This window comes from Homalodisca vitripennis, chromosome 4 (genome assembly GCF_021130785.1).
Source record: "Homalodisca vitripennis isolate AUS2020 chromosome 4, UT_GWSS_2.1, whole genome shotgun sequence".
Lineage (NCBI taxonomy): Eukaryota > Metazoa > Arthropoda > Insecta > Hemiptera > Cicadellidae > Homalodisca > Homalodisca vitripennis.
In genome coordinates, this window is record NC_060210.1 from 186,927,481 (window position 1) to 186,942,883 (window position 15,403).

General features: G+C 33.2%; 1 protein-coding gene across 9 annotated transcripts in view; it reads left to right on the forward strand.

The window, feature by feature from the left end:
• LOC124360785 (aminopeptidase N-like) overlaps positions 1-15,403 on the forward strand; it is an 88,784-nt gene that overhangs the window by 59,941 nt on the left and 13,440 nt on the right. For 7 of the 9 annotated variants that reach the window (XM_046814680.1, XM_046814674.1, XM_046814676.1 and 4 more), the window contains 7 exons: positions 857-980; positions 4,837-5,038; positions 6,115-6,392; positions 9,608-9,807; positions 11,239-11,322; positions 11,430-11,513; positions 12,916-13,059. In XM_046814680.1, coding sequence (XP_046670636.1) covers positions 857-980; positions 4,837-5,038; positions 6,115-6,392; positions 9,608-9,807; positions 11,239-11,322; positions 11,430-11,513; positions 12,916-13,059 — 1,116 coding nt within the window. Of the gene's footprint in view, positions 1-856; positions 981-4,836; positions 5,039-6,114; positions 6,393-9,607; positions 9,808-10,596; positions 10,700-10,917; positions 11,021-11,238; positions 11,323-11,429; positions 11,514-12,915; positions 13,060-15,403 lie in introns of those variants that run through there. The other 2 variants (XM_046814681.1, XM_046814684.1) reach the window with 2 other exon arrangements.

Here is a 15,403-nt window from a genome sequence, read left to right on the forward strand (position 1 = left end):
GAATAATGAAAAAAATTGAGAAGAGAAATAAATATAGAAATTGTTTATAAAACTTCGAATTCTAGGATCGATTCATGAAATTTGAGAAATGCATCTGCAGCGTTACTAATTATTGGACAAAAGTCACGTTCATGTCTCAACTCTCCCATTAAAGTTTGCAGATCAAGGATGTTACAGATAATAAAGATGAACTGTCATCCTCCACCCCACATTATGTACCTTATGTGCCTTTAACATCGGCTATGCAGCATGCACAACCATAATAATAATCCGATACTCAATTCACCTTTGTATTCGACGTACAAACCTTTAACTTGTATACTACAAAGACATTTTATACATTTAGAGTTATTTACGTAACCAACTTGTATTCTGAATAAAGGAAATACTTTTTCAGACATATTTATTCAATTCCGCGGGTACTAGAAATGAAGGAACTTGGTTTGATGAACTATTAACATTACACCTGATCAGCATCATAGTATAAGGTGAAATCTTCCTTACATAAAAAACTAGATAACTATGAACTATTTAAATTGGAAAAAAAAATATTGACTGCTGTCTTAAGTTAATCAATTATGAACTGCATTTTTGATAGTAAATTATTAGTTAGTTAAAATGTTTATTACTTCAAATTACTATCAATAACTGATTCATTGACTGTTTTGTTCAGGATGATTGGCAAGTGATTTTTGAGTATTGTATTCAAATTAGAAGGTTGTTGTGATGTATATTTCCGTTGAAACAACTTGAATTTATATCAACAAGTAATTGAGGTTCTTATTCTTTATTACGCAACCTGCACATTTGAACAGGTGTTGTGTAAGAATGTAAAACAGAACATGGTGTTTGTCAGGCACAATGCGTTGCCCCCAGAGCTGAGTGTGAAGCAGATTATGGACACCTGGACACTACAGACCGGGTATCCTCTCATCACAGTTACCCGGGATTACCAGAACCGGAAGGCAACTGTGTCTCAGGTAGGCACTAGCCCTTTGAGTGCCGGAGCATCGCTATTTGCGATTCTGTGTTATATGCAAGAAATGCCAGAATCGCTATTTTCGACTTCTGCAGTAACGCTTATATTTTATATAGTATTTATCTAAATTGGCTCAATTACTATACATACGCATTCCAAAGGCTTCAACGTAACTTTTGATGAAGGTTTTGTTGAATTTTGGGTAGATTCTGATTTTTACGGCGGTTGTAAAGAGCGACACGGACGAGCCGTCACATGTTTTGTTAGCGCTGGTGTTTATTTCACAAATTATTGTAAATATTGAAAGTTTTTAAGTGTAAATGGGTTTGTAGTGTTAGCATCTTCATATTAATTGATTGTTTATGTTATTATAGTCTGTGTGTAAGTAGTACAATGACTTGGCCGTGAGTTACGGCGATCGTAAGCAGCTAGTACTTTACTAAATACATTTGTATAGTTTTAAATACATTTGTATAGTTTTTATGGTTTTTCAGTGATATTTATAAAGAATGAGTCGTAAAAACATTGCTGACAATGAAGACCTAGTATTGAAGGCATTAGATTCAAATATTAGCAGTGTAGACAAGACATACGAGTGTCAGGTTAGGTTAGAAACTTTCTAGTTTTGTAGCGGTTCATATTTTCATATTTATTTTCCAAACTTTGTTTATAAGTATAAAAAAAGTTTATATATGTATTTTTGTAAAGAATTAAATGGAGTATAAGATATCATAACTGAAAATGAAAGAATAATATATTTCAGTAACACTACGTTGTGTCAAAATAAAAAAACAAAATGTTTTTGCTCACAAAATTGTTGTTAATATATTTTTTTTATTGGTATAAAAACATTAAATTACTAATAAATGTATTATATTTATAAAGAGAATATATTTATCTACAAAACAAATAAAAACCCAGGACATTATACCAATAAATAATTTTTTTATGAATTTTTAACCAGACCCTTGCAAAATCAGGCATTTTGGCTCGGCATTTCATGCATACCATATAGCAAAACGCCGCGGCACTCAAAGGTCTAGGGAGTCAGATTTTGAAAATCGAAATTAATAAAATAACTGGTTAGGAGTTACAGAGTGATATTGTTTAACCTACTATGATAGATTTGTTGGATTGTGCGTTGCAGTGGGTGCAAAATAAGTTGTGCATTGGTAGCATAACTATAGTTTGTGCCGTAATGAACCACCCAATGCTTATACTTGTACGTTGAACTGGATTCTTATATACAGGGTGTCAATTAAGTCTGGAACCTCTTTTTTAATTTTTGAACCACAATAGAAAGAAATACCAACGTTCACATGTGCTTACTGGTGATAGTAACGCACACATCTGCCCAATTACCGACCGGATAATCCCTTTGGGGGACGGTCCACAAGGAGTCAGACAAAATTCTTAAATAGCAGCATAGGTCAAGTTTGGTATCCAATTAAAGGTCTTACTTAGCAGAGTACAATGCCGCAAACCGGACTTCAAAAGGTGGATTCATTCAGTAGTTATAGCTATTTGAATTTTAAAACAATTGAACAATGTAAATTATTAAGTATTACAAGTAAACACCAATTTTTAAGTACCTGTGATCAAAGTAAGTGTTCAAAATGTTCCCCTCCCATCATCTGACAATGTAGTAATCGAAGCCAGGAATCAGTAATTATTACCAATAACACAACTACTGTTAGAATTTGAAAGTGGCAGATAGAGTCATACACAGCATCCACAGAAACTTAACGTTTAGGCAGGTATTACAGGAAATCAAATTATGGGCCCATTATTTATCAATGGTAATTTAAATGATGACTCGTATCTAGCAATGCTCCAAAATGAGATAATTCCTGCACTACAAGCTGCTCTTGGTCAACAATTTCAAAGAATTTATTTCCAACAAGATGGCGCGCCAACACACTTTGCTCTCCTTGTTAGAGAATACTTGGATACAATATTCCTTCGCAGATGGATTGGAAGACATGGTGCAGTAGAGTGGCCTGCTCGTTCCCCTGATTTATCTCCGCTGGATTATTTTCTTTGGGGATACATCAAAGATAAAGTTTATCGTACTAAGCCTCGAGATTTGGCGCACCTAAGAAATCTCATAGTCACAGAAGCTCAAGATATTCCTCGTGACTACCTTCAAAATGCAGTGGATGGCTTTTACAATGGCCTAGGACATTGCCACACGATGGTAGGGGAACATTTTGAACATTTACTTTGATCATAGGTACTTAAAAAATTGGTGTTTACTTGTAATACTTAATAATTTACATTGTTCAATTGTTTTAAAATTCAAATAGCTATAACTACTGAATGAATCCACCTTTTGAAGTCCGGTTTGCGGCATTGTACTCTGCTAAGTAAGACCTTTAATTGGATACCAAACTTGACCTATGCTGCTATTTAAGAATTTTGTCTGACTCCTTGTGGACCGTCCCCCAAAGGGATTATCTGGTCGGTAATTGGGCAGATGTATGCGTTACTATCACCAGTAAGCACATGTGAACTTTGGTATTTCTTTCTATTGTGGTTCAAAAAATAAAAAATAGGTTCCAGACTTAATTGACACCCTGTATTTCTGTCCCCATTCTTAAAAATAGTATATGATATATTGTTTCATAGACTATTGTAATATTTTACATTATACTTACGAGCACGACCGATTCAGTTGGAATGATCGTAAATTTTCCACTTTTAACAGCACATAATGCACACAACTGATACCATTAAATCTAAAACTAATTGCTGTTCAAATATCAAAAACAGTCAAGAGAAACAAAGCAATGATAGCAATATATAGCAAAGAGTGTGGAATCAGCTTATTCTTCAACTTCTGCATATAACTGCCATCTATAGAATATTGTCAAACTTGTTTGAGAAAACTAAAGAAAGACCGTTGTTAAAACCATGTAAACATTGTTTATTATTTTCAATTTTTTTACATATAAAGCGAGTACATTCTCTAAGGAATAACAAATATTTTTGATGTAGTTTTAGATTTCAGTGATTAGATAAGTACTCATCTACCTTACACAATGCCCTAAAACTCATGGTTTATTGCAAATTTTTAGATAACTTAAAATAAACTTGCTGTTTATCATTGTAAAGTTTTCAAATTTGGTATGATTATGAAGAATAAGTGTATAAATGTCAAAAATGACTTGCCACAGTAAAATTATTTATTGATATACACATTTTTTAATTAAAGAATATCAAGAAATAAACATTTTTACACAGTGAAAATATATTTTTTTATTGGAAAACTTTGTTTTCATTAAAAAGAGACGCATTCCTCTCAACTTAGTGAACATTTTAATTAGTTCTGATGAAAACTATAGTTTTGGATATTTTTCTGAACATAAACCAAATTTTTATTTTCAGCCTGGGCTTTTTAGGTTGCATGGTCATTAACTAGCAGTAAAAACATTTTGCCCAACCCAAAATTAATGTATAGTTCCAAAGGATTATATAGGACAAAAAGACTAGTCTTATTTCTTAGTTTGAAGTTCTTTTTTTGAGTTTTATTTAAGAAGGGCAAGAATAGTTAAGTGCAGCACAGGTCTGATATAAAATATTACAGAAAATATATTTTTGGGTATCTGTAATAAATGTTTAAAACAAATACTTGTATGAAATGTTATTTTAAAATTTATAACTAAAATCAGAGCATTTGGATTTTAATAATCATAAAAAAAAGTAATAGCTAACTTAAGTAATAGCTCAGTGATTTAAAAAAAATCTTTTTTAGGGAAAATGTACTTATAACAACTACACTTTTAGATCTATTTGTCGTCAATTCATTTTTATACCAGCTGTGAATAAACCTTATATAAAATGTTGGTGTATTACAGGAAAGATACTTAGCGATAAAATCAACCAACCCAGAGGACTACAAGGGGTGTTGGTGGGTACCTCTGAGTTATTCTACATCCAAGGAGCCAGATTTCAACAGAACCCAACCCCAGCAGTGGCTTAGCTGTGATAAGACTAGTGCTGAGCTGGATGTTGGAGTAGGCAAAGGGGAGTGGTTCATCCTCAACAACCGGGCTGCAGGTAAATTATAAGTATTTTTATACCTTCTCATTATCAGTATTGACCTCTTTCCTAAAAACAGTAGTCGTTAACGCTTGAAATGATTGATATCAATGTGTCAAAGCCAAATCTCGAATCCACTGAATCTTTAAGTCAGATTTGGATTCGAGAATCGATCAACGGGATTCGACAATTGAATCTGAGGCGACTCGCTATGTCATTAATTATCAACTGATCGGTCGTACACAAATTACCGACCGCTGAAACTTTTTGGCATAATTAAATTTAAATATACTGTTTATAAAACTTATAAACTTACAAGGAAGTTATTGTACTTATATAAATAAATAATATTTTCTTGCAGTTAGTATTTTATATATTTATATTCACGCATCCCCCCGAGTCTGCTGTGTGTATTTGGGAATGACAGCTGGATCGACATCTCCCAAATTGCCGAACACAAAAACTTAATTTTGTTGCACTTTGTGTATGACAAAAAAATTACAAATATTGTACTTGTACAAATACAATTTATGTTGTTTACATCCTTATCTTTTTTATCACTGCTGGGTTTGGTTTGAAAATATTATGAAATGTGAAAATGTTTTAAGTTTAAAATACTTTTTATAAGTTATACAAATATATACTCTTATTTTTTGAAAATTTGGAAGCCCATATTTTCAACTACCAAAATAAAGTAGGATTTAGTGGATATGACTTAGGTCTTAAAATATAGTTATTTTTCTGAATATCTGCAAATTCCTTTCAAATAGAGAGGTATTCTTGGATTAATTTTCATATTATTGGATGGTCTCCAAAAGTTTAGAAACTACATGAATTGGATTGGTAATAGTTTTATCTAGATCATACTTCTGCAAAAAAAAGAAACTATTAGGATTCAAAATTTGGGAATCGGGGATTAATATTTTTAGAATTCAGAATCGTATTTCAGATTTTAAAATTCTGGTTTTGTCTTTCACTAATAGCAAAGGCACTGATACCTAATAATCCTGTGTTCATTCTTAGTCCTGTAGTTTTCCCTCTTGTTTAGGTTTTAATAACTCCTTTAGAAGGATTGACTGTATTGTTTGTTGTAGGTTTGTACAGAGTAAACTACGACCAGGAGAATTGGGAAATGCTGGCTGCTTTGCTCAATTCCCCGCAGCACACCCAAGTCGATGCATTGAACCGTGCACAGTTGATCATTGACGTGATGGACGTGGCAGAATTAGGACGACTGAGTTATCAGTTGGCCTTTGAGATCATCGGTTCGTTGCGGCACGAGAAGGAGTTTCTGCCGTGGGAAGCAGGTCTGGCAAAGCTGGAGCCAATTAAAACTATGCTCTCTAGGACAGCCAACTATGGAAGCTTTAAGGTTGGCATTGGCTGAGGTTGATTAACTTTACAATCCCTACTCAAACAATAAAAAAAGTAATTTATATAATTTCATTCATCTTTACAGAATATATACACTTTTACATTGTTAAAAAATGAAATAAATTTCAATCTTTTATAGAAACGTAAATCTATATATATATAAAAGAAAGTCATGTTAGTTACACTATTTATAACTCAAGAACGGCTGAACCGATTTGGCTGAAAATTGGTAAGGAGGTAGCTAAGAACTGGGAGAAGGACATAGGATACTTTTTATCCCGTTCCCGATTCAGGATTCCGCCCCACTGGTCTCTAAAAGTTACAGAAATACCCGTAAGAAATGCATTGCAGCAAACATATGTTATTAAGTGAAAGAGCCTTTTCAAATTTAATCAGCTGTTCTTAGTAAACATATATAATGCGACAAAAGAAATATATGTTTTTATAATTTAATTATTATTTTAAATTTCTTTACACTTATAGTTTGAAAGCATAGAGTAAGCTTAAGAGAAACAGCAAATTTTGTTTCAACTGTTTCTGCAATCACTGTTAAACATAGACTTTACTATCCAGATAATACAATTCAAATTTGACGTAAAAATTCACCTTTAACTGCAATATTTATCTAATATAAACCATGCTCATACTTGATCAGAAGAGCAATGCAGATATCAAAATTAATATCTTACGTTGGCTATAAATATAAAGAATTTTATAAAACCAACCTTAGTTGTTTTTTTTGACAGAAGTATGGTTCTCGAAACTCCGTGTGTACATATTCTCTCGATCGAGACAACAAAGCAAACTCAATCATGGCATCGGAGATATAACTAATTTGATCCAGAAGTGATACACGCACAAAGCCTAAAATAAAAACCATACGCAATTTCGCTTAACATCTGAAGCTCATAATCATTAGACTAATAATATGTACCTAAAATATGCCTATTTTCGTTTCAAAATTACATTGAGCGCCATCATTTATTACATTTTATGTGCGCTAATGAATTCCAACTTTTTGACTCCTGTCCACGATAGTCTAATATAGTTCAATTGTATACAAAAATCATAGAATATTGGAGAAAAATTCCAGTTATTTCACAGGTGCATATTGAGACTGTTTTAACATTTAAATCTTAAATAGATCATGAGCTTGGAGTATCTTTCAGTGACTATCATTTATCTCAGAAGGGTAATAACGACGTTCAAAAGAAATATGCCTCCTATGTCCCAATTTTTCTGTAGGAAATCGTGTGTGAAGCCGTGGGTATCTGGGTATTTGGTTGTAATTGGTATTTTATTGAAAATCAAGAGTTTTCGTTATAAAATACTACGAATTTATTGACGAACTAGCTGTTACCCGCAGCCAATCGTGCATAATTGCTTTTACTAAGTAATATAAGGACTTCGGTTCTTAAGATTTGTGTGCGAAGCCGTGGGTAACGGCTAGTAGAACATATTTCAATCTGTTATAGAAACATAAATAGAACAAATGTAAATTGTTATTTTCAAATGTTCCTTCTTAAAATGGATTATAACCTGTTGCTTGTGATATTTAGAACACCTTTGCACGTTCATGATATGAAACGAAATTAAAAATGGTTTTATTACAGAACCCTCTGTATTACTTAACCTCAAAGGTGAGGGTATAAAATGTAATGATTTGTGATGTATCGTTTTCTTATTAGGCCTCTTAAACATGCTTGGTTACTGATCCTTTAGATTAATTTATTACCTTGTGAATTTTATTTCCTACTTTTAATTAAAAAAACTATTTTCATATTATGGCTCATTAACAATTGTACTCATTTACTTATTATTACAACTAGTCCATTTTCCATATGGTACTCCAGAAAACAATTGGTTTCATAAAAAGGGATTTAACACTGTCAATAGAGTTGTGTACAAAACATTTCATGTGTTACTGCTAGTAGCAACACAATGCAGAATAACACTCACTGAAGAAGGGAAATACTGTTGCAAATAAATTATGTCTTGGGGAGTGTAAACTGCTGGGTGATGGTAGCACAAATTAGAGAGAGATGATAAACAGAGCAAGGCGATTGTTCAAGAAGTGATCAAAGTCTGTCATCTTAGCTCTTGCTTCAATAACCTATAAGATAACAATGATATCAATGTTATCTCTTAGAAAGGTCGTTTAATTCAAGATTCCTAAATTCTGGATTGCACCATCACCATCATTTTCCCCTAACCTATCATGGACAGTTGTCCACTTCACTCAGAATTAATATCTTAATTAATATAACAGTTATTGTACACCCTAATATATTGTGTACTAGCTGTTTCCCGTGGCTTTGCACGCTTTTCGTAAGCTTTGCCCGTGTATGTGAACTTCTGGTTTAATTGAATTATATTTACAACGCCGATGTACAGTTTGCCTTGTTGCCACGATCAAGAAAATCTGTTTATGTTTATAGCCATTGTGCGTGTACATACTTTATTATAAAGTGGTCTAACACTCAAACTTAAGTTCAATCAGAAATGTATCTTAAAGACAAATATACATAATAACCAAATAGTGTTTGGCTATGTAATATACGTAACTGTCTCGTAATTGCAGTTTATAGTGTGCAGGCGCTTTGAAACCTTTTATCTTTTGCAACGCCGCTTGGTGGTGAGTTACATCAATGGGCATAGCTTATAAACCTTCTCCATGGAAAAATACGTATACATACAAATTTTCATAATGATCTGTCCAATATTTTGCGATTCCATAAAGGACAAACACACAAACATTCAGTTTTATAGATGTACAATAATATCCCTTTTGCAGACAGCCGAATAATGACAAAATAAGTTAAGTTTTTAGTCTTGATACAAAAAACTTGTTTAATACATTTGTTCGGACCAATTTTGATGTAAAACCTAGTGTGTGAGGGTAAATTTGTGCTGAATAATTTGTTTGTGGTTTTATGGCAAAAAAAGGCATGCCGAATGTTGGCAAAATAAATCAAACTTTTAGGCCCAGGGCAGAACAATTTTTTTATACAAACAAGTTTTTCTGCTTCATTTTAATATAAAACGGTGTATGATTGTAAATGTTCACCAGATAATATTTTTAACAGATTTACATAAAAAATAAATTAGTATGGTTTTATTCTAATTTTGCGGATACCTCAGTGAAGATTGTAACCATGTATCCACACCCATCCACAAAGAGTTAAAATAATGGAAAATCCTTTTCTTTTCCAGAAATTTATCCAAAAGCTGATGGCCCCCATAGTGAGCAGCCTAGGTACCCTGACTGAGGAACCCAGTACATTTGAACAGAGCAGACTGCTGAGTTGCATAGCTACTTGGGCTTGCCCTCTCGAGGTCGGAGACTTTGCCAGCCAGGCCAGCCAACTGTACAAGCAATGGCGCAGTAGTCCCAACCCTGACACTGATAACCCGTAAGTTACTGTCTTTAACACAACATTGTTACAAAACTTAGATCAGAGAATAATATTATAGGTGTTCCAGTAGCAGTAACACTCTTAAAGAGTGTTTTAACTCTCTAAATGAAGCTAACAGTCCTTGTTAGGCATCTAGAAAGCCAGGAGTTAATAGTGTTGAAATCAGAACATGTGGTGTGGTTTGATCATTATTGGATTTAGATTGTTTATAATGCTAAAAGCTACCAATATATTCACAAATACACTTTTTTTAAGTGTAGACATACTGGAAAATTTTGGCATCCCAGGAAAAGTTAAAAACCACTCTACCACCAAGATGGTATATTCTTGAAGTAATTAGTAATAACCGAATATAACCAGAGATATGGGCTGTTGAGGACAGCTTGATTTAAATAATGTCTTGTGGCATAATGTATTGACAAGACATATTCTTAATATATCTCATGAATTGTCATATGTTTGAATAATAGACGTTGTAGTACAATTACAATATGTAGATTAAAATCACATTAATTTAAAGTTTCCGTATTTCGAAGTTGTTTGTTTGTTCGAAGTACATTTACACAATTCACATCCAAACACCTCAAGCATATGTGTGTTTCTGAGTAAAATTTGTTTATGATTGTCTAATATATATTCCTCATTGTGTTTTTTCAAGTGTGGTTTGTTTTACCATAGAAAATGATTATATTAATGTTATTAGTTTATTGGGAGAATGAATTAAGCAGTTAAAGCTTGCAATAGCAATAAATGTGTGTGAGAGATAAAAGTTTGTATCTGTTGCAGTATACCCAAGGATGTGAGGAGTGCAGTATACAGTCATATTGTGAGAGAAGGCAAAGTGGAAGAGTGGGCTTTTCTGTAGGAGAGATAAAAGTTTTTATCTGTTGCAGTATACCCAAGGATGTGAGGAGTGCAGTATACAGTCATATTATGAGAGAAAGCAAAGTGGAAGAGTGGGACTTTCTGTGGGAGAGATAAAAGTTTGTATCTGTTGCAGTATACCCAAGGATGAGAGGAGTGCAGTATACAGTCATATTCTGAGAGAAAGCAAAGTGGAAGAGTGGGACTTTCTGTGGGAGAGATAAAAGTTTGTATCTGTTGCAGTATACCCAAGGACGTGAGGAGTGCAGTATACAGTCATATTCTGAGAGAAAGCAAAGTAGAAGAGTGGGACTTTCTGTGGGAGAGATAAAAGTTTGTATCTGTTGCAGTATACCCAAGGACGTGAGGAGTGCAGTATACAGTCATATTCTGAGAGAAAGCAAAGTAGAAGAGTGGGACTTTCTGTGGGAGAGATAAAAGTTTGTATCTGTTGCAGTATACCCAAGGACGTGAGGAGTGCAGTATACAGTCATATTGTGAGAGAAGGCAAAGTGGAAGAGTGGGACTTTCTGTGGGAGAGATAAAAGTTTGTATCTGTTGCAGTATACCCAAGGACGTGAGGAGTGCAGTGTACAGTCACATTGTGAGAGAAGGCAAAGTGGAAGAGTGGGACTTTCTGTGGGAGAGATAAAAGTTTGTATCTGTTGCAGTATACCCAAGGACGTGAGGAGTGCAGTGTACAGTCACATTGTGAGAGAAGGCAAAGTGGAAGAGTGGGACTTTCTGTGGGAGAGATACAAGAACACAAACCTCAGCACAGAGAAGACCAATATCATGATTGCACTAACTACTACAAAAGAAGTATGGCTTCTAAACAGGTGTGTGACTTCTTTGGCAGTAATTTACTATAAAATTAAATTATTTAGGTACATTTCGTATTGCAATTGTCATTATGGTAGCACTTAGGAAAATTTTTTACAATTTCTATGACCCCAAAAAACCGATACCACCCCCAGTTCATAATGTTTTATCTCTATATATGCTATAGCTTATGGGAACAATAACAGTTGTATACCCTTTTTTATCTCGAATGATTTTGAGATATTAAGTAAATATAAATCCCTTGATAATAAATAAATTATATTTCAGTTGCCTCATAATGTACCTGCGTCTTTCGAATGAACTGGAATCACTATTATTATTGACAACATTGTGCAAATACTGGATGGCTAATTAGGATTGTTCAAAACTCACACAGGGTTCATAACTGACATTTGTTCCACGTAAAAAAATTGCACCAATAAAATTCCTTTGGCATATCAAAAAGTTGTAGCCATGACCTTTTTAGCTTTTCTTAATTAGGCAATATGACCTCGGATTAACCGTTTGCTCTTTTGACTGTGTATTAACCATAGAATTTTTCCCCATTACCAATCACGATTTTGTAGAATAAATCTTCTCCTTCTGTGTAGATAGGAGGAAGAAAGTATAAGGAGAGGTTCTTCATTAGGTTTACAGCTAGAATAACAGAGCAACTTTACGAAAGATCATATTGTTGAATATTCAAAGTATATATATCCTTTTGGAAAATTTAATTGTTTTGAGTTTAATTTTTTATTAATCCGAAGTACAAAATGATACTTCTTACATATCCAATATAACAAAATAAAATATTAAGCAATTTTTAGACAATACAATTTTATTTCTTGTCATTGTTCCTGTAAATCAGGATTAAAAATAAAATTTTTTACTTATATTATTGGCCTATTTGCTAATAATAAACAATGAATGGCTCCATCAAAAAATAGCTTTTGTATTTAGTGTAAGGTAGCTTTTGTAAGTTAAAAAGTATATAAATTGCTGTGTAAAGATGAGAATTAAAACAGATCAGTCATTAGTTATTTAACAATAATTATTTAAAATTTGTTCAGTCTTCTGAACAGGTTAGGCAGTTAGGTTTAAACACTTGACAATTTAAGAAGACAAGATAGGGATATAAAAAATATTATGAAAATGGCTGGTTTGGTTTTGATAAATGTATAATAGTTATTTGAGGGACAACAGTTGATCTCCTTCATTCACTCATTCTTTCAACTTAATATGTTTCATTAAATAAGAATACTACTTAATAAACTTAAAGCTTAACACAAATTTTGCGTTGTTTTGTTATTTTTTTAAACACTCTACATAAATTCTTCCTATGACGTTTTTCCATTCAGTAATATGTATGTTGAATTCTTATTGACACTTTTTATAGCGTAAAATAATAATTTGTTGCAGATGTTTGGATTGGACCCTTGACAGCAATTCTGGTATAAGGAAACAAGAATCCTTCATCATGTTTGCCTTAGTTGCCAAACAAGAGACCGGCTTCTATGTAGCCCAGAAGTTCTTCTTTAGGAACATCAAGCGAATATCAGATTAGTGAGTAAATCCACATTGTTTCACTTTATAGCTTTGAAATGTATTTAAACCTTTAAAATAAGCAGTCCTTTCTGGTTCCATTATGAATTGCCTAGTGCCATTTTCATCGCTCAAAGCTAATGCCACATAGAGATTTTCATGCCATTTGTAATTCAAGTTTCTGAAAATCCCCATCAATAAATAAAAATAACTATTCATTGAGTGCAGATTGTATACATTGAATGGTGTCATTGGATGAGTATCAACATTTCATTTTTATATGAGGAACACTCAATTTGGTGATGGTATATTTCACTCTATGAGATTTTGCTGAAAGTTAGCAAACATTTTTACATTGATCTACATTGATCTTATGGGTAACCATGATGGCAACGAGAAAGTAATAGAACAATGTAAACAGGCTAAGTTCATTAAATTATTTAACTTCTTAACATGTGATGTTTACTTTATTTGTTGGAAAGAATTCTGTTGAATTCCATTGGGTTCATCGATTCTCCATGGTATCAGTTTATTTGTATACAGACAAGATAGAGTTTGATGATGATGCACGTCCCTCCATGGGATTTGGCTAAGTCTTAGCAAAGCCTATAATTCAGATATTTTGTTTAGCTATCACTAAGGTTTCTGGAAAAAATGATTGTTCGTGTATTTAATCTGTCATTGTGTCCGTTTTCCACTGGCTATATCAGGGATGAATTGAGTTATAGCCTTGAAATTTTCCAAGGAAAGTCATTTCTGCATAGGCAACATCGTGATTGATGATGACCATTTGACTAAACTTTTACACAGCTTAACTATGTGCAGGATATATCGAGAACGATTTCATCATTAGACTTTAAATTTTGCATGAAACTTCGTTTCTACATAGATGAGAACAAGTTTGATGAAGGTGTGAGAAAACTTCTTTTCTGTCCGATTTTATATCCGCAGGACATCTCGAGATTGAAATGAGCTATAGACGAGCTAAACCTGGTAGGTGGTACTTAAAGTGACGCATTCCTACATTAAAACAATTCATCCAAAGCAAATAAAAAAAATTATAATTAATAGTATTTTAAAGTTATTTTTTCATCTGGTGATTTATATATCATTAAAAAATCTGAAGCCTTCAGATAACCCCAGTATATTTTAATGTTAGAATCCAAGATTTTAAAATGTGTATTCTTTTAATTTCAGGTGGCCAGATGAAAAGGTCATTAGTTTGTACAATGCTGATGTGGTTAATAGGGCAACTGATCACAACTTAATCTGTCATATTTAAGCTTTGGTCCCAACATTGGCAATTAATTAAATTGGACCTACTATAAATAATCTGTGGATAGATTCACAATACTATTTAGAGTTATAAAAGCGTGCAGTGTGGATTAACCTCATTACTAAATCATATTATTTTCATTATAACCTTACTTTTAAAGATGTATTGCAGTAAAAGCATATTGTTGAGATTGGTGCTTCGAAACTATTTAGATTGGTAAATAGTGTAGTTATGTGATGCACACACAACGTACGAGTATAAGGCCCTTTAAGACATGGTGTGATTCTACGAACACATGGCATAATATAGATATTCTAATGTGTCAGTGCAGTATCATTCTAAATGGTTAACTACGAGATAACATGTTATTGCATATTGATGATAGATAGACAATAGACAAAATTCTTTATTCATAATCTTCAAGATTAGAATGGTGTCATAAAGTTTACATGTAATAAAGTTTACGATGGTTGTGTAAGTGTAAATAAGTTATCAGTTCTCCATTTAAGAAATTCTTCAATTGAGTAGAAGGGACGTTCTTGGAGCCATCTGGTTAGTTCCCTTCTGAATTGCTGTTTGTCTGCAGTATGATTTTTAACTTCAGGCGGTAGTATGTTCAGGAATTTGGCGCCCCTATAAGTAGGTTGCTTCTCAAATAGAGTCAATCTATGAGAGGGAAGTGAGTAATTGTTTGCTGCTCTTGTGTTGTGTGAATGTACATCTCCTCTTCTTGGTATGTTTTGTTGACTGGTATGGACAGTTACTTCTAATATGAATAGGGCAACTGTTGTTAGAATATTTAAGTTTTTAAAAGCTTCCCTGCATGAATCTATTAGTCCTAATCCTGACATTATGCGGATTGCTTTCTTTTGCAGCACCATGATCCTGTTAGTGTTAGTTTTCGAGGAGCTGCCCCAGATGGCTATACCATATCTCAGGTGGCTTTCAAAGAGAGCGTAGTATGCACATTTAATTATTTCTGGACTACCAACTTGTTTTAATCTCCTTAGCACATACAATGATGTACTGAGTTTTCCACATAACTGGTCTATTTGGTCATTCCAGGAGAGAGTTTCGTCTATGACTAGT